This window comes from Equus asinus, chromosome 13, assembly GCF_041296235.1.
Source record: "Equus asinus isolate D_3611 breed Donkey chromosome 13, EquAss-T2T_v2, whole genome shotgun sequence".
Taxonomy (NCBI): Eukaryota; Metazoa; Chordata; class Mammalia; order Perissodactyla; family Equidae; genus Equus; species Equus asinus.
In genome coordinates, this window is record NC_091802.1 from 60,667,396 (window position 1) to 60,686,408 (window position 19,013).

General features: G+C 64.2%; 1 protein-coding gene across 11 annotated transcripts in view; it reads left to right on the forward strand.

Annotated features, from left to right (window-relative positions):
• The window catches only part of BAHCC1 (BAH domain and coiled-coil containing 1), a 75,778-nt gene that overhangs the window by 46,678 nt on the left and 10,087 nt on the right, over window positions 1–19,013 (forward strand). For 10 of the 11 annotated variants that reach the window (XM_070483817.1, XM_070483819.1, XM_070483814.1 and 7 more), the window contains 12 exons: window positions 1,800–1,922; window positions 5,454–7,214; window positions 7,516–7,624; window positions 8,006–8,214; window positions 8,412–8,570; window positions 8,807–9,054; window positions 9,227–9,557; window positions 10,584–11,423; window positions 15,605–15,804; window positions 15,943–16,079; window positions 16,451–16,579; window positions 18,682–18,802. In XM_070483817.1, the coding sequence (XP_070339918.1) occupies window positions 1,800–1,922; window positions 5,454–7,214; window positions 7,516–7,624; window positions 8,006–8,214; window positions 8,412–8,570; window positions 8,807–9,054; window positions 9,227–9,557; window positions 10,584–11,423; window positions 15,605–15,804; window positions 15,943–16,079; window positions 16,451–16,579; window positions 18,682–18,802 (4,367 nt within the window). The remainder of the gene's footprint in view (window positions 1–1,799; window positions 1,923–5,453; window positions 7,215–7,515; window positions 7,625–8,005; window positions 8,215–8,411; window positions 8,571–8,806; window positions 9,055–9,226; window positions 9,558–10,583; window positions 11,424–15,604; window positions 15,805–15,942; window positions 16,080–16,450; window positions 16,580–18,681; window positions 18,803–19,013) is intronic. The other variant, XM_070483815.1, reaches the window with a different exon arrangement.

The window sequence follows — 19,013 nt, forward strand, 5'->3', positions numbered from 1 at the left end:
CCACATTGACATGGCTCCCCCTTGGCCTCGAGCCTGCCGAGGCGTCTCCTGGGATGCTCACGGCGGCCTCCAGGGCTGCCCCCGCAGTGCACCCACAGCCACCCCCTGGTACCAAGATGGAGGCCAGGCCGCACCGGCCTCCACCCTCCATCTCAATAGCTTCAGCGTCCAGGCAGGCCAGCCTCAGGCCACGGGCAAATGCCCTGGGCTATCTGGGGACGTGTGGGCCTGGAGGTTTGTCCTGTGGTTCTGAGCCTGCCCCTTCTGGAAAGGGGTTACTCAGAGTGTGTTCCGTGGAATGCTTGGCCACTGAAACAGCAGAGGGGTTCTGTCATAAAAGGAGCTCAGAAAACAGTTAATGAGCAAGATGCATGGAGCTCTCTGCTTCGGGACTTGTCAGGGACTTCATTCTGACGCATTAAGAGGGGTTGCCAGCGGCCCTCTTCCCTAGGCTGTGGCTCACAGCTCCCTTTCATCAGGGCACATCTATGACAGGCACTCACACCCGCGCCTTGGTAGCCAGCCTGCTGCCCGCTCCTGGGGACTGCCGCCTGCAGGGTCCTGCACAGGCTCCTCCCTCGCTCTGTCCCCGCGGCCGCCGCTCCCTGGGGAAACCCCAGGATTCCTGCTGCCTTATCACAGGCAAGGGAGCCCAGAAGTCGGATGGGAAGCCGCTCCCAGTAGCCAGTGGGTCTCGGGACAATGATGGGGTCCCCAAGAGGAGCTCCTCTGGGGCCTGTTTTCCATGGGGTGAACGTTCAGGGCATTAGCTCAAGGCATGAATTTTGGAGTAAGACAGTGTCCTGCCCACCCCAGCCCAGCGGTGACTTGGCCTCCCCAGCTGCAGGCCCTCTGCCCACCCTGCCCCTCCTTGCTGGACCTGGTGGGGAGCACCCAGTGGTGAGGCGCCCTGTTCCCAGTGGCTGGAGGCTCTGGATGTCCAGCAGACAAGTGTCCTGCCCGCTGTGCCTCGTCATGGGCCCCCGGGCCGTTGGTTAGTTCTGTCTGTCCTCATCCCTTCTGGGGGGCAGAGTGTGAGTCCAGGTGGCCAGAGCCCCCCAGAGTCCAAGGCCGACAAGTGGGGCCAGCTCCAGGGTGTGGCTAGCATTCCTGTGCTAGGCAGGGCCAGACTGGGAGACAGACTAGGCCCCTCAGAGGGACAGAGGGGGTCTTGCCTGGCATGACTGGGAGGCACCAGGGAGGGTCTCAGGGCTGAGGACCGAGGCTGGGAACTCCTCTGGGGGCTATGCTGCCCCTGCTGGGAACTAGCTCCCTTTGCTGATGTCAGAGTTCAGACGAGGCCTGGCCGCTGGAGAGCCTGGCGCCTGCTGCTTCCAGCAAGGTAGAAGGCCGCCACCCCAGGCCGCGCCATCCCTGCTCGTCCTGTCAGATGGCGCAGGCTGAGGTGGCGTCTGGCCCTGGCTCTCCTGGCCAGGAGCCTCCGTCCACCACGTCTCCCTCCTCCGAGACACCTCTCCAGAGCCCCTTTTGTTGCCCTGCCTTGCAGCTCCCGCACCGCTAAGTGCTGCTGGGAGAGACATCAAAGAGGCCCTCCTCCATCCTCCCCTCTCCCCAGCCCATCAGCAATTCAATTTGTGCCGCACCGGAGGGATGGTATTAGTCGAGTCAGAGTTAATATGATGTATTGATGGGTTGATTTCCCACCGGCGGGCTGCGAGCTGGGCTCCGCGGGGCGTCGCTCCTGGGCCGCCCGCCGGCTTCTCACTTCCCTGGGGTCAGGGGAGTGCGGGCCGGGGGGCCTGGAGGCGCTTCTGCAGCCAATCTCATTGCTTCCCTAGCTCCAGGGTACCCCAGATTTTCGGGGAGTCTGGCATCCACCTTCCTACCCATGAGCCACTTGGATCACCATGGAAACAGCAATGTTCTCTATGGGCAACATCGTTTCTATGGAACCCAAAAAGGCAAGTGCTGGCGTCAGACTATGAGGGGCCTGGGACCAAGGGATCTTGGAGGGGTGGAGGGCGGGACTGGGAGCTTCTGGGGTGTCAGGTAGAGGCGGCCAGCCTGGGTGAACCCTCCCCTCCGGGTCTTGGGCCATGGTGGGGTAGGGGCAGGAGTGGGGCGCACCTGCTTCCCAGGCCCCTGGAGAATTTAAACTCCAAGTGGCAGGTTAAGTGCTGGGTCAGGTGAGCACTCTGAAGACACAGGCACGCCGTCTGGAGCTCTCGTGGCTCAGGTGGAAGCATCTCAAGTAACCGTGACCCTGAGGGAGTGGTGTCCAGCTCCCTTAGCACCTGGCCCAGCCCTGCACCCTCTGCCCTGCCCCTGCAGCTCAGGGGTCCCAGGGGCAGTTCAGGGGAGGATGTCGTCAGGTGGGGGCAGAAGAGGCCCCCCAGAAGCCTGCACTTTCCGCCTCACTGGATGGCCTGAGGCCCAAGTCCCCCACCCCCACCCCAGGGCCTGAGGACAGACAGAGGCTACAGGCAGGTGGGCCACGTTGTGCCCAGTGGACAGGAGAGGGGCTCCCACCTCTTGGCAGGAGGAGGCCCCCAGGAGGTGTCCCTGGAGAAGGGAGGCTGAGGTTGGGGCTTCTCTGATAAGAAGGCAGGGCTGGTGGGGCAGTGGGAGGGGCATTGCCCCAGGAGAGCACACACACATGCACACATACCACATACACACATAGAGACACACACACACACACATATGTGCAAAAGTCCCAGTTTGAGGGTGTGGATCCCATCAAGGAGCCTGTGGGAGATGCAGTCGCCTGGAGATGGGACAGGTGTAGGGAGTGGCTGGAGGCCTTGGTGTCCATCTCCAGGATTTTTCCTGGGTGGGGTGACATCTCTTTTGCATTTTGGGAAGCGCTCCCTGGGGTGGTACCCAGGAAGCTGGGGCAGGGAGACCATTGGGTTAGTTACCATGTTTCAGATGACAAGTGATACGGCCTTGAACTGGGACGTGGGATCCCATGAGGGCCCTGGAAGGAGCCTGAAGGTTAGGGGGTCCTAGATGACCCCTGATTCATGGCCCCGGCTGCGGGAGGGGGCACACCTAGGGGCCAGCAGTTCACAGGGGATGGGTGAGTTCAGCTTCTGTGCAGAGGGGCTGAGGGGCCTTCCTGGGGGTATCTAGGTGATGGCTAGACAGTGCCAGAGGGGTCTTGGGGGTCAGTGCCAGAGGGGTGGGTTGGGAGATTGACCAGGCTCAAGGAGAGGGGCTGCCCCGGGTGAGGAGGGTGGATGAAGAGAGGATGCTAGGGAGCCCCAAGGCCAGGGCTCTGAGTGGAGCAAAGAAGGGACCCACGGAGCACCCAGCAGAGCCCGGGAGGTCGACAGGGCACCTGGCAGGGCTTCAGGAGGCAGCAGTTAAACTGGAGAGTGTCGTGAAGGGGTCTCAGAGAAGGAAGGGGTCCCCAGCGAGGTGAGCCTGTGGTCAGCCCTCCTGCCTGCCCTGGCCATCCCCCAGCCCCTTCTCTCTCCTGACCTCCCACTCCAGGCCCTCAGCATGTCCATGTCCTGGAGCCCATCTTGCACCTTAGGGCCTTGGCCTGGCCTAGAGCTGGCCCGCTGGGAGCGGTGCAGACAAGCTCCCCACCCCTAATCCGGGGATGGACAGACACCCAGGAAGTCCAAGCCTCCTCAGGGTTGGAGGCCAGGTGCTCTGCTGCCCCGAGGACAGCCCCTCACCGCCCGTGGGCTGGGGCCCCCAGACTCCCAGGGCAGCCCCGGCACATGCAGCTGTTGGGATGGTGTTTGTCAGGGGCAGGCAGGTGGTCCCAGCCCCAGAAACCCAACTCAGTGAACCAGAGCCAGGTCCCCATTGGAGTGCTGGTGGCCTCTCGGCTTTCACCACGTTGTGGTAGAGCCCCATCCAAGAATGCTTTGGTTTTGGAAAAAGAGCTAATTAGGTTTCGCCCAGGCCACCCTCTTCCCCTTGTTTTAATTAGCAGGAAATTGACAAGGAATTTACGCGACTTGAGGACAGTTTTACAAGTTCCAAACATTTCTTTTGTTCTGCCTTGTCTGCTGTCGCAGCTCCAGGATATCTACGCTGCTTGTCAGCCACCTCAGCTCGGTGTAGAGGGGGGCCACCAAGGTCCCCAGAGATGGTAACCGGCCTCAGCTTGGAGACCAGTGGGTGTCCCCAGGGCTGGCTGTACCCTGGCAGGAAGGGTTTCCCCCAGGCCACGGACCAGCGCAGGGAGCTGGGGGCACACCCATCCGCTCCCAGGCTGGGTGGGCTCGGAGCTGCAGGGGCATTGAAAGCTGATTGTGGGCTAGGGGTGGGGATGGCCAACTGGGACCCTTTTCCTTCCTCCCTTTTTTAAAGGGTCCACCCAGCCCCCCAGCCTGAGATATAGCCATAGTTAAGATGCAGAGAGGCTGGGGGCCTCCTGGGGGATTCAGGAGGTAGGTGAGCAGGGGCCTTCACACCCAGCCCATTCTCAGACACACTTCTCCCCTGGGTCTCACTTCCTCCTGAGGGTCTGAGCAATGCCCTGGGGCCAGTGAGAGCCAGGCACTTAGCCGTCCACAGCGCATGGCCCCACTCGCAGTGGGCTCTTTCAGACGCCTCTCCATGTAGCTTGGCATCCTGGCACAGCACACTGTGCATTGGCCACATCACGCCACATGCCATGTGCACTGCCGTCCACTTAGCCGTTCACCAATGGTGAGGCAGCAGCCTCCTTCAGCTTTTGAGGTTCTAATGGCTGTTTGTAAAAACCCAACCAGGGGGCCGGCCCAGTGGCTCACGTTAAGTACGCACATTCTGCTTTGGTGGCCTGGGGTTTGCCGGTTCAGATCCCGGGTGCGGACATGGCACCGCTTGTCAAGCCATGCTGTGGCAGGCGTCCCACATATAAAGTAGAGGAAGATGGGCACGGATGTTAGCTCAGGGCCAGTCTTCCTCAGCAAAAAGAGGAGGATTGACAGCAGATGTTAGCTCAGGGCTAATCTTCCTCAAAAAAAAAAAACCAACCGGTTGTGCTTCCAGCATCATGTGGGGTGAGAGGAGATGCCTGTTGCCGTGGACCTCATCCCTCTGGCTTTGTCAGCACACACTGCCATCCACTCCTACCTGCCCGCCCTCCACTAACCCCCATGGGCACTGGGCCAGGCAGGGGGGACCGGGCCGTTTGCAGCTCCCATCTCCTGGGTGGCTGAACATCAGTCAGACCCTTCTAGGGGGTGGGGAGTTAGAGTTTCATGGGATCAGAGCTCCAGTTGGGACAATAAGGAAGTTCTGGAGATGGATGGTGGTGATGGTTGCCCAGACAATGCGAATGTACTTAGTGCAACTGAACATCACACTTAAAAATGGTTAAAGCACTCAGTTTTATGTTATGTGCAGTTTACAATTTTAAACCTTCCTCAGACAGTAACCTTGGGTCAGTGCCAGCTGGCAGTGGGGAGCCACCTGGGTCCTGGGGGAGTCTCTCTCCAGCCCCGGCCCTGCTCCCAGTTGACCTTGGTTCTCTCAACACGCAGATAACTTCTACCTGCGCAACCTGCCCCCCCAGCCCACGCTCCTCCCTGCCAACCACAACTTCCCCGGCGTGGCCCGGGCTGCCCCTGGCCACCCCATTGGCTCCTGCAGCCGAGACCGGGGCGAGGCCAGCCCCCTGCAGAAGGGCGCCAAGGAGTTTGACCGCTTCGTCATGGGCAAAGAGCTGGGCAGAGAGAAGGCTGGCAAGGCAGCAGAGGGCAAGGAGCGGCCAGTCGCAGAGGACGACGGCGGCAAGGAGCGCCACAAGCTGGTGCTGCCCGTGCCGGCTGACGGGCACTGCAAAGAGGGCACTGCCGCACCCCGGGGCACCTGCGAGGGCCGCCCCAAGCACCTGGCCTCCTGCCTGCTCAACACCAAGGTGCTCAACGGCGATATGGGCAAGGCTGCCCTGGCCAGCTGTGCAGGGGGCGTGCTGGCGAGGTCCAGCATGGGCGTGGCAGCCTCGGGCCGCTGCACCAAGGAGGCAGCGGGCCCCGCGGAGCCCGGGCCGGCTTTCAGCGAGTGCCTGGAGCGGCGGCAAATGCTGCACCACGCCGTGTCCTACACTGTGCCGTCTGGCCTGCCCGCTGGGCCCCCCCCGCCCCTCAGCACAGCCACCGGCTCCTTCCCCTGCCTGCAGCTGCATGGCAGCCCAGATGGGCTCTGCCCACTGCAGGACAAAGTCCCCCGGGACCTGAAGGCCAGCGGGCCCACCTTCGTGCCTTCTGTGGGACACCTGGCCGACAAGAGCCGCCCCTTCCAGGCGGCCGAGGCCTGTGCCGTGGCAGGTGAGGGCAAAGATCGGCACCTGGATGGGGCTGTGGCCCCTGACCACACCACACCCTTTGGGGTCTCCTATGCCCACCTGAAGGCCGAGGGCAAGGGTGAGCGGCGGCCTGGGGGTTTTGAGGCGGCCCTCAACCCCCGGCTAAAGGGTCTGGAGTATCTCAACAGTGCAGGCCCCGAGGCCCCCTTCCCTGGGCTCCCCAAAGGCAGTCTGGACAAAGGCGGCTACTTCGAGTTGCCCGCCCCCTCACAGGACTGTGCCCGGCCGGTTCATCAGGACCCGCTGGGTGGGAAGGTCACTCAGGCCTGCTGCACTTTAGACAAGACTGCCAGCAAGGAGGCGCCCGTGGGTCCCCCTGGGGCCCAGAAGGTGGCCCGGATCCGGCATCAGCAGCACTTGGTGGCCCCTGAGGTGGAGCCGGGGGCCAGTGGGGTCGAGGCCAAGCGCAAGTCTCTGGAGCTGGCATCTCTGGGCTATGGTGGGCCCCACCTGCCCCCGTGGAGCGTCCAGTCAAGCCAGGGCACCACCATGGCCATCAGCGAGGAGCGCAAGGGCGGCGCCTACCTGGACCCGTTCGGCGGCGGCCTGCAGCAGGCAGCTCTTCTGTCCCAGGACCTGCCCGCCCCGCCCGACGAGGTCTCGGCCATGAAGAGCCTCCTCAAGTACAGCAGCCACGCGCTGGTCGTGGGCCAGAAGGCGCCCTTTGTGGGCCTGGGTGGCCTCAAGGCCAGCTGCGCCCAGCAGGACGTGAAGTTTCCGGCCTCCAAGGGCCCAGGCCAGGCCCCCGGTGAGGTGGAGAGGCCCGACTGTGCCCGAAGCCGGGAACACGACACCCCACACGGCGATGGAGAGGTGCGCCAGCCGCCCGTAGGCATCGCGGTGGCCTTGGCCCGGCAGAAGGACACAGTGAGCCGACCTGAGACGGCCTATGGTGCCAGCACCGGGCGGCAGGGCCGGGCAGCCCCCACCTTCAAAGGTAGGCCCCTCCATGGGGAGGGAGACAGGGGACCTTTGTTCACCCTCCTGAGTTCCCTGGGAAGCACCCTGGGCACCCCCACCTGTCTCCTCCTCGTGTCTGCAGTCCTGTACCTCCTAGGGCGGACTGGCCTGCCCCTGCCCCGTGAACCCGCTGGCTCCCCTCACCTGCCCTCGGCAGACCCCTGAGGCCCACAGGGCAGGAGACCCACCCTGGCTGGAAGTGGGGTCCCTGCTTGCTTTAGCTGCTGGCTCCCCGCCATCCCAACCCTCGTCCCCTCTGCTGTCTCCCACCCATGCAGCTGGTGGAGGGCCCCGCACCACCCACGCGCTGGACCTGGAGGCCGAGGAGGAAAGGGCGCGCCTGTGTGAGGACCGTCTGGGGCTCTCGGGCCGTGAGCTGCTGCTGCAGTAAGAACCGGGGCTTCGGCCTTTGGGGCAGGGGCCAGGCCGCACCCCAGGCTTGCCCACTCAAGCCTGCATGGGATAAATTGGATGGGATGTCAGGTTTAGCAGCCTGTTGCAGGCAGGGCTGTGCCTCCACCTCAGCATCTTTCTGGGGTGTCTGCCCACTTTGAGGGGAGCTCTGCTAACTCCCTTTCCACCAACGGGGCCATTGCCAGGACGGAGGCCTCTGACACTAAGAGCTGCCTGAGCCTGGGGTCTCTCCTGATCCTCCAAGCAGCCACCAACCCCCCCCCCCACCGCCCACGCTCCAAGGTTGATGGTCACAGGGTGGGTGGCCTGGTGACTATCCTGAGCCCCCCCGACTGTGGTCCCTATGATACACAGGGACAACAAGGACCTCGTGGAATTCACCCGGATCCACCCGTCAGGCAGCTGCCCCGGAGATCTGGCCCCTCACCTCATGATCGGCAGCAGCTCCTCTCTGCAGAGCAGCCAGCTGGGCGGGGACCCAGCCCCCCACCCCCACCCTGCACACCCCCCCTGGCTGCCCCGCACCCGTAGCCCCTCCTTGTGGATGGGGGGACATTCTTACGGTCAGTGCTCCGAGGGCAGGTCTGGGGCAGCCGGTGAGGACGGGGCAGGACAAGTGTCTGGGCCGGGCTTGGGGGTCAGGGCTGACTTGGGGCCAACCAGCCTGGTGTGGGAGGCCTGATGTGGCATGGGCCCCAGCTGGCCTGCGGTCCCTGCTCCCTGCCTCACACTGCCTGACCACTGTGCCCTGTCTCTCTAGGCCTTGGGCACCCTGCCCTGCACCAGAACTTGCCCCCTGGCTTCCCTGCCTCTGTGCCCGGCTCCATGCCCTCCGTCTTCCCCCTCTCCCAGGATGCCCCTGCACAGCTAGTCATCCTACCCTCAGAGCCCACGCCCCACCCCGCCCCCCATGCACTTGGTAAGGGCCTTCCTGGCCAGGCTGTTTGCATGTGGGGGTGTGGGAAGCAGATCTGAGAGAGAGAGCAGCCCACGTGGGGGTAGGGGCGGGAAGCAAGGACCTGGCCAGGGCGAGGGAGGCAGGTGTGAGGTGGATGAGCCGGCGGTGAGGGATGGTGACGGGGCCGGCTCTGGTGGCTGGGGACATAGCCCACCCATCCCAGCTGGGGCTGATGGCTCCTTTGGCCCTGCCCACAGCTGATGTCATGGACCAGGCCTCGCTGTGGCCCCCCATGTACGGGAGCCGGGGTCCCGCCTCCCACATGCAGCACCCAGGTCAGCTCCCTGTCTACTCGCGGTCCCAGTTCCTGCGGCAGCAGGAGCTCTACGCCCTGCAGCAGCAGCAGCAGCAACAACAGCAGCAGCAGCAACAACAGCAGCAGCAGCAGCAGCAGCAGCAGCGGGCTGCCCAGGCCCTGGAGCTGCAGCGGGCCGCCCAGTTCCAGGTACCCACCCCCACAGCCACACCCAGCCGGGACCCAGGGTACCGCCCGCTCCCTGTCTGCTCCAACCTGGCCTGGCCCAGGTGTCCCCACCGCACACCCCCACCCCCTACCCCCACCATGGTGTCCTGAGCAGGGGAGCCGAGCGGGCTGAGCCTCTCCCCAACCCCGACAGCGGAAGCCCGAGGACCACCACCTGGAGCTGGAGGAGCCCGCCCAGGAGAAGGCCCTGAAGTCCACTCACAAGCCAGTTGCCTTAACCCCCTCGGCCAAGGGCGCCCCCTCACCCGCCACTGCAGGCCCCGCCAAGCTGCCACCCTGCTGCCACTCGCCCGCCCCGCAGCCCCCTGCCAGCTGCCCCACACCGCCGCCGCGTCCCAGCGCCCCGTGCACTTTATCCCTCTGCCCCACCGGCAGCCCCGGGCCTGGCTCCAAGCTGTCCAGCACCGAGGACAAGAGTGGGGAGGCCCGGCGGCCCGGAGCCGACCTCAGCGCGTTGGAACCAGGTGAGAGTGGGCCGCGCTGGGCTGGCCACGACCCGCCCCCTCCGCTCTGAGGCCTTTCCCCCCGTCCTGGGCGGGCAGAGCTGAATGACCAGAGCTGAGGGGTCCCAGGCCCCCTGGTAGGGCCTGGGACAAGTTGACTGTCCCCTGCTCTTTCTCCTCTTCCCTCTCCACAATCCTTCTGGGTCACCCATGGGGAAGCACTCAGGGTCCCTGGCAGATGGGGCAAGATGAGGGTCAGTCCCAGTCGGCCGGCTCTGGGCCTTGTAAATGGTGAAGTACTGGCCTGCTGGGGACCGTGGCAGGACCCCGGGGCAGCAGCCGCAGGACCTGTCCCCAGCCATGAAGCTGGGCATGGGAACACATCCTCGGCCGTCAGGGCCAGAGATGCCACCCCGCTTGGGCCTGAAGCGAGAGAGGCGGCCCGCGGTGGAGGGGCCTGGCCGGCCTCAGCCTCTGCAGCCCGCCCACCGCCGCCTGCCAGCTCCCCCACAGCTGCTGGATTCTCTCTGAATTAGGCTGAGAGTTTACACTGGAAGCCCGTGTGGCGAACATAAAACCGTCCCAGTTCCACAACAAGGAGACCGAGCCAAGAGAGGTGGTTTTTTTTTTTTAGGCTTTTTTTTCCCCTTAGTTTTTTTTTCTTTTTTTTTTTTTTATTGCAGTTAATGGGGCGTAATGCCTCTGACAGGCTGCCGCTCGTTCTGGTTCAGGGAAAGCCCTGATTCAAGTGTCTGGGTTTAAAGCGCCCCCCTTTTCTTATGAGCCATACCACACCATGCTGGAGATGGCCCCCAGGGGTCCCTGTGGCTGCGGCAGGGCCAGGGGCCTCACAGCTGTCCTGGCCAGAGAGAGGGTCCTGGGCCAGCCTGGAGGTCTGGCTCCCCCTCCACATAACCTGTCCCCGTTCCTGCCCGACATGTTCCGTAGGCACAGGGCTGGCTGGGGCCCTCCCTCCCAAATGGGGGTCCGAGGGGTTTGAGGCCACCCTCCTCCTGCTGCTCTCCTAATGATGCCCCTCTTTTGCAGAGCTGCCTCCCGGATGCACGTGCCCTGTGGCTGGCTCGGGCTGCTCTCTGCCCCCCAACGTGCACTCATCTGACCTCTCGGACCCCAAAACTATGCAAACCGCCACCCCTGGGGCCCAGCCTGAGCCAACGAGGACATTCCCACCCAGGGAGCCACCCCCCCGCAGTCCCCCGAGCCTCGAGGAGCCTGGGCTGCCCTCAGGCGCCAGGGAGGCCACCCAGGACCTTGCCACCACCCCCTACCCTGCAGAGCAGGGACCCCCGGGGAAGGCAGCAGACCCCAGCCCACTGGAAGGGCTGCGAGAACTGCAATTCGGGCCCTTCCTCAGGGGAGGGGGCCCTGAGGCCACTGGCCAGGCTAATTCTACTCAGGGAGGGGCCCGAGAGGAGAGGACCACGGAGGAGGGGAGGGAAGAAAGGGAGCAAGGGCCCTCGTCAGGGGCCGGCCCCCAGGCCCTGGAGCAGCAGGCGGGGAGCCCGGGTGCCCTGGACAAGGCAAAGCCAGGCGAGCGGCAGGCCCCTGGGGAGGCAGAGCCGGCGGCCAAGGCCGAGGCCAAGTTCCAGGAGGATGAGCTGGAGGAGGAGGAGGAGGACTGGGGATCGACTCCTGACAGCAGGCACCTGCCCAGGACACTGCTGGGCCTGGATGCCCTAGTGGCTGCCACCATCGACCTGGGGGATCTGCCCGCTGTTGGCCTGCTGGACCCTCAGCCCTGCACTGTCCCTGGGCCGCCCAGCACAGCCCCTCTGCCCCATAGCTCAGGAATTCACGGAATCGCCCTGCTCAGCGAGCTGGCTGACCTGGAGATCCAGCAGCGGAGGAGTGAGCCAGCCCTGCCAGGTGAGCCCCCAGCCCCCTCACCCCTCTGGAGCCCCGGGGGCTGGACCCGCAGGCACGGGCTCAGGGTCAACAAGCGATAGTGGTCTTCGGCCCTGCTCAGCTGTCTCCACAGTGTGGTCCCACAGTTGCCCCTCCACCCACCAGCCCCTTGACAGGAACCCGGAGGCAGTGTGCCCACACCATATCACCCCCAGCCCTGGCTGCTGACTGGTCCACTAGGGGCCAGGAGTGCACCGGACGGTGGTGTCAGAGGAGGGGCCTCCGGGCCGCACCTCCCTGCACTTGATGTTCCCGACACCCTCAGGGCCCACAATTGTCTCCATTTCCAACCTGAGGATGCCCAGGCCCCCGCAGGGTGGGGCTCAGGGGTCGAAGCTTCTGAACAGATGCCTCACAGCCAGGGAAAGGGGAAGAAAGATGGCATCCTCCTCTGCAAGCTTTCAACGCTCACCTTCCACCTCGGGCTATGAGGCTCCTGGCCCTGGGCCTGTGCGCGGCCCTGCTCAGGACACATTGGCGCTTGCCTCCCAGGCCCAGGGGAAGTGACGCAAGATTGCTCAGACGGGTCCCCAGGCCTCAGCACTCCCACCTCCCCTGCGGCCTCAGCAGGGCTGGGGGCTGGGGGCAGGGTGCAGGATGAGGTGCTCCTGGGCTCCCCACACCCCCCAGCAGCCCCGGGGCACAGGCGTAAAGCTGGTGCTGCCCCCCAGCGAGATGGGCCAGGTCTCTGCTTAGGCTGCTCTAGCCCTCCGCTGTGCCCCAAAGGGACCCCACACGGGCCCTCCTTGCTGCCCAGGTGTCCACTAGGAGAAGCCCATCTTCCATGTCCCACAGGGAGCCCCTACCTGGGGGAGCCCCTGGTCAGGCATCGTGCTCCATCGATATTTATAGGAAGAACCCAACACAGTCCTCAGACTTGCCCACTTGTTTTCCCAACACGTGAAGCTCTCTGCTGCCCGTTGCCAGCCGCTGGCGCCTGTTGTGCTGCGTGGAGATAAAGTGAATGTTCCTGTAAAGTTAATTTCCCTGAAGGCCTCTGTGTCCCTCCTCTCCTGTCTGCCTGCACAGGGTCCCTGCTGTGCCGAGGGGAGTAAGCCGGGGAGCCCCAGTAGGGCCTCGTTTGGGGCTTAGGGCTGTAGGGTGAGGCGGGGGTGCCCCGGGCAGGGCCTGTGCTGCTGGGACCCACGTGTGAGTGTCTCTGGCATGAGGCTGCTCCCAGCGGATGCCGGTGCCGTGTGTGTGGCCACCCGGTCTGTGCGTGTGAATGCCTGCTGGACCGGCGCCCATTCATTGAATGAATGCTCACGTGGAGACCACGTGTGTCCCGCTGTGGGGGTTGCAGCTGCCAGCCCAGGCCAGGCGCTGCCATCACCAGGGTGTGTGGACCAAGAGAGGGGCCACAGCCAGGTCTCCACCCCATGCTCCCCTCCTGTCACCCGCGGGCCCCCACCCTCCCTCTGTCCCAGTGAATTGTCTGGTCTGCGCAGCCTCCCAGCTGCAGAGCTGTTCCATGCAAGTGCAGTGACCGCTTTGCCTGAAATTAATTAGATCGGCTCCTTTCTCCGAGCGAACAAACAGCAGGACTCAGAGGGAGAAATTGGGAGAACTCGGATCGGGGCCGAGTGAGACGGGGAGCAGAGAGAGAGGCGTGAAGATCCCAGAAACAGCAGGGTTTCCTGTTGCTTCCTCCTCAGAGGGGACCCCCTAAAGTACTCCCCCAGGCTGGACAGAGCAACTGGTGAAAGGCCGGGTGGGGGTCCCAGAGAGGTGGGAGGAGGTAACTGGGTTCAGAGAGGCGATGTGGCCCTCGGCTCTGTGGCTCTTGGCTCCATGGCCGGGCCGTGGTTAGAGCCCCAGCCTGTTTGCTCTTGGGCTGGGGCCCGTCCCACCCTCACTGACCTGAGCACCCAGGGCCCCTCATAGCGCCCCCTCCCCCTTCTGGGCAGGCCTCTGCCAAGGGACCCTTGACTTGCCCCCACCTGGGCTCAGAGCCAGGGAGCTCAGTGGGTGAGCTGCCCCCAAACCCCCATCCCAGCTGCAGGGACTCAGGCCCCAGACAGATGGAGCCCTGGGGTGGGGGTGAGTGGGACACTTCTGTTTGGCCTTGGATGGTGAGGCCCGAGGGCAGGGCCTGGGCCCTGAGCGCCCAGAAGGCCCTGCTTTGCTCTTGGAGGAGCTGCCTGGAGATGTGGTGCCCCTTGGCCTCCCATCCATCCTGGGATTTGGGGAAGCCCAAATTCCCTTGGCAGAGGCCTGCCCGGGGTGGGGAGCACTATGAGGGGCTCTGGGCACCCTCTCCCTCCCAGGTGTGGATGGCCCTTCTTTCCTGAGTGAGCCTAAAACCAGGATGGGCTGCCCCAAGATCCCACCCGGGATCAAAGCCCCCAGACCTCCCTGCTTTGAACTGCCCTGCCCCCCGCCCCCCAACCTTCCCCCTGGCCAACCCCCTGGCCTTCTCCCTGGCCCACTGGCCAGGCACGGCTGTGGGGAGGAAGCCTGCGTCTCGGCCATTGTCTCTGTCTGTGACGCCCGCTGCCTGCCTGGGCAGCCCTACAAGGTCCCACGTCTTTTCACACAGCCCTGGGGATAGGGGTTTGAGACCCCTGGGGCTTGGGAGCGGGTCTATTATCGGCTCTCCCCACTGCCCCCCAGACTAGAGAGCCAGGCTGGGTGGTGTTTGGAGCCCAGAGCAGGGCCCTCCCCCAACCCCTCCATGCCCCCTCTCTGCCCTCTCCCTGCACCCACCCTCCTCCCAGGCTCACCCTCAGGACTGCACAATCTCAACAGGCTTCGCCTGAGGGAGGTGGGGCTTGGGGAGGACTGAGGGAGGCGAGGAGAGGGGCTTCTGAGTGCTCACAGTGACCCCAAGAGATGGGAAGACCGTGCAGAACTTCCTGCTGAAATGAAGCTAGCAGATAGCCCTGCCCTGGCTGTAGGTGGCAGGAGCAGCTCAGCTCGCCAGGAGGAGAGGGCCCCCTCAGCCCCCATTTTCAGGGCACCTTTGACCCAGCAGCCCATCTCTGGGCTGAGGGTCTCCCGTGGTCTTGGCCCAGAACCAGTGTCCAGAGCTTTGAGCTTCCAGCGTCCGCCCTGCGGCTTTGTGCCGTTGTGGAGGTGGTGCACCTCACGGCTCCATCCGTGGCATCGGCCGGGCACTTCCACCTTCGTGGGGAGGCGCTCTGAAACCACATGGTTCCCCTCCTCTTCATTCAATTCATTTGTTTATCTATATCAGTGTGACTCGTGAATTCTTATTCTCTTTAATCTGTTGTAATTTGTGGCTGTCACCATTTATTTTGATGACCGAATTGTCTCACATTTGCCCCATGGAGCCCCTTTGGCTGGCCCGTGTGTGCCCATGTGTGCCTGTCTTTCTCTGAGCACTTCCTGTGTTCCGGGCTCACCCATACCTCCACTGCCCTGGAATCAGCCGTCTCCCCAAGGAGCCAGTTCTCTTCTTCAGGAGGCCAAGACCACGGCATTAGGTGTGCTCCTGGCTACTCGAGTGTCGTGCGCCCAGGCCCACTAGGAGGTCAGAGCTAGCTGTATGTTCTGGGAAACACGACTGCCCACTGGCACCTCCAGCTCCAGGTGCCCTGTCTAACCCCCAGGGCTCTTCCTGGTGGGTTCCCCTGCCTAGCTGTGGCTCCTCCAGGGATCAGCCTGTCCATGTGCACCAAGCGCCCCATCTCTGCTGCCACTGCATCCCCGTGGTTGCACTTGGGTCCCAAGTCTCCATTCCAGGACTCTCTCCTGAATGGATGCTGCCTCTGCTGCCCTTTGACCCTGCGCTGGGCCATCCCTCCCCACCCCGCTAGGGCTGTGATGCTCCAGGTTTTCATGAAGCCAGGAGTGGGTGCACATGCACGGGCAGTGTCTCTTAGAAGTGTAACAAGCTGCGTGACTTTACTAGGTTTGAGGTCTGTCTGGAGGGGTTGTGCCATCCCAGCTGGCCTGGCCCACAGTAGCCAAAGGGGACTTCTCCCCAGGCAGAGGCAGCCCCGAGCCCCATCTTGCTGTTCCTGGCCACCTCACCCTCATCCTTGGTCCTCACTTCTCAGGGAGCAGGGCAGCCCCAGGGGTCTGGGCCATGCTGAGATGCAGGCTGGCATCCAGAACCTCTTTGAGGAACAATGCGTGTCCGCCACCCGCACACACTCTGATCTTCATGTCCCCCGCAGAGGAGGAGGATGTCCTGGCTTTCAACCTGCAGCGCCTGGCCACGCTGGCCTCAGCCTGGTCCCTGGTGGAGGCCGCTGGCCTGGACAGCCCTGCCTCCTCAGCCCAGCCCCTTGCTGCCGACCCCCGCAGGGCTCCCACGCTCACCCCCCGCATGCAGATCCTGCAGCGCAAGGACACCTGGACCCCCAAGACCAAGCCTGTGAGTGGGGGACCCTGGTTGCCCCCATAGCCCAGTGCCCTGAGCCCGGGGGGACCTTGAGCACCCAGGCCGGCCGCCCACTTGCCACGTCGTGAGGCCCTGACGGGGCTCATGAGCTCCTGTGCTCCTGCCCACCAGGTATGCCCACTGAAGGCCGCCATCGACCGGCTAGACACGCAGGAGGTGGAGATGCGCATGCAGCTGGCAGAGCTGCAGCGGCGCTACAAGGAAAAGCAGCGGGAGCTGGCCCGCCTGCAGCGCAGGCATGACCACGAGTACGCCTGGGGTCGGGGGGGACGGGCACGTGTGATTCAGGCTCCCGGACAGATGTGGGTACAGCCCAGCCCAGGGCACCTCCTCGTAGGCAGGGAGCACCCTGGTGGACCGGCTGAGCTGGTCAGAAGCTGGGGCCTGGGAGGGTCCGTTGAGGCAGCAGGATGATGAGCTGTTCACCCAGCAGAGAAACCAAGTCGGGACGGGGGGTCCAGGTGGGAGAACTGCCAGCAGAGGCTGGTGCAGCCTCCCCGGGTCAAGTCTTGGGAGGGCCTGCCCCCCGCAGCTCCCCAAGGGCAGTGCCCTCTCCTGGATCCCCATCCGGGAGCCAGAGTGGGCATAAGTCTCAGACCGCCCCTCCTGTGGCCCCCAGGAGAGAGGAGAGCTCGAGGAGCCCTGCGAGGCGAGGGCCGGGCCGGCCAAGGAAGCGCAAATACTCCAGCTTGCTGCCTGCCCTGCGAGCCAGCGGCCCACTCCCCAGGGGCGATGGCAAGAAGGTCAAGTGAGTCCTGGGTGCGGGGCGGCCACGGGGTGCCTCAGGCCAGCGGGTACGTGGTGGGGCTGGCGCTGGGCTCCTCTCTGGCTCCCCAGCTGCCCCCACTTCACAGCTCCTCCTGAAGACCCAGCATTCCCTCTCGGAATGCTGGGCCACAGTGACCACCCAGCAGACGGAGCCCAGGCCAGACGTCCCCTTCCCTCTGCCCACTGTCAGCACTCGACCCCACCTGGGCTCCTTTCCTCTTGGAAGTCACTGTGAGCCCGGAGGGCGGCCACACCACCTCCACACACCCGGCCGTGGCCAGGGCTGTGGCATGGCCCCACCCACGCCGCGGCCTGTGGCCCGGCGCCCTCGAGCGTGAGGCGGCGTTGCGTAAAAGCCTCTTTATCTGCGCTGTATAAAGTCGTTGGTCACGCTGCGGTGCTGCTCACGGCTGCCGAGCGATGTTATTATCCATTACCCGCCCGGCAGAGTCGTTGGCGCACTCCCGGGCCTGGTATAATTGTCCTTCTCGGCTACAAATTGCCTCTCCCGGCAGGCCCATTTGCATAAATCCTCCAAGCTCCTCCAAACACGATTGGCGCGCGCGTGTGCGCACTGCATCAATCCTGATGATTCGGTAATAATAGTTAAATCGGCACTAAATGGTTCCTTCAATTAAGACAGAGGCAAAAAATTAATCTCGGGGCTTTATGTCACAAAACATTAGCAAACGCAGAGAAGGGTACAGGGAGGGGTTTGCATCGGCTGCGGGTGGTGGCAGGAAGGCGCCATATGGCCGGGGGGCCTCCCCGAGCTGTCCCTCCGCCCTGCCCAGGTGTTACCCTGCAGGGGGCTCCAGGGGTCCCCCTTTGAGAACCGGCCAGCGCAGTGGGGGCTGCTGGCTAGGGTGGTGCCCACCGATGCCAGGGTCTGGCCAGGGGCCCTGTTGGGGAGCCCCTGGCGAGGCTGCCCCACACTGTGCTCTAGCCCACCTGGCATGAAGCCCCCAACCCTGAAAGCCCATCCTGCTGTTCACTTGCAGCCACTTTCTCCACTGACCCTAGAAGCCGGGCCCTGGCTGGAGGGCAGTGGCCTCAGGACAGGGAAGGAAACCAAGTCCAGGGAGTTTCCTTCCTAAGGATCAGGGCTCCCTCTCGCCACCTCCCCGTGTTGGGTTTCTACACTCCCCATCCCCCTGTGGGGCCCTGCCCTGCAGGGCTGCTGGCAGTTGGGCCCAGGCAGGAAGTGGGAGGGCTGGGGCCTGGGGGCCCGAGCATGGCTGCAGGGCCCCGCTTCCTGCCCAGCCTCCTCCCTGGCTGGGAAGGGGAAGGGGAACTTCCGGTCACACGGGCCGGGGCCAGGCCGGGGCTCTCAGCTTCCATCTGTGACTCGTTTTCATTAACGCCATGTTGGTGGAGGAGGGGGCAAGTGAGAGGTCAGCCCCAGTCTAGCATAGGACAGCGAATACAGGCATCTCCCCACTCACACATGTGGGACATGGGGAAATTGAGGCTCAGTACTGGCAGCTTCCCGGATCCCGTCTGAGAGCTGGGCGGGGGGTACAGGGTTCCCTCCCTCAAGACGCTGAATTGAGGGCAGAGGATGGAGCTCTGAGGGGTCTGAGCCCAGCAGAGCATCCCCTGGGGACCCCCTGGGGACTGGGAGGCAGAGCTTCCCTGGTGGCTGCCGCCACCCTCTTCCTGGCAGTGGCTGTGATGATAGAGGCAGCCGCATTCTCAGGAGCCTTTCCCAGCGCCCTCTTCCTGATTTGGTAGCAAGTGGCTCCCCGAGGGCCTCAGCCTAGCAGAGAGGCACAGTTGTTACTGTCTCAATCTTCCAGTGGAAAGACTGAGGCTACAGACCCGGTCACACAGTGGCCCAGCCAGCCACGGAGCCCTGGCTCCTGAGCCCAGGGCTGCGCCTCCAGTCAGAGAGCCGAGGGTCTGGCTGGGAGGCAGGTGCCCAGGGGGGCTGAGTACTGGCAGAGGGGGGTCTCCCAGACATGCAGCTGCACCATGTGACCCCCCCCCCGGGGTGCCCTGGCTGCCGCCACACGACAAGGCCCAGGGCGCCCAGGTGTGCCTGCATCTGGCCTGCACTCACCTGTGCCCCTGCACCCCCAGAGCCGTGCGGTCCAGCCTGAGCCTGCTGTGTGCTGAGCTGCGGGGCGGCAGCGACGAGCCCACGAAGAAGCGGAGCCGACTGGAAAAGGGCGTCCGTGTGAGCCTGCAGCCCGCCCCTGTGGTGAGTCCCAGGTCCGCCCTCGGGCTCAGGGTGCGGGATGTGGAAGAGACAGGGCCTGAGCCCACGGGGACACTGCCATCCTACTCTGCACCAGCACCCAGCTGGGCTGCCACTGTTCAGATGAGCAAACCAAGGCCCAGCATACTTCAGGACCTCAGGAGAGGCTGGTCTCTGACCCTGAGGGTGGGACAAGGAGCTGGTTATGCTCTGT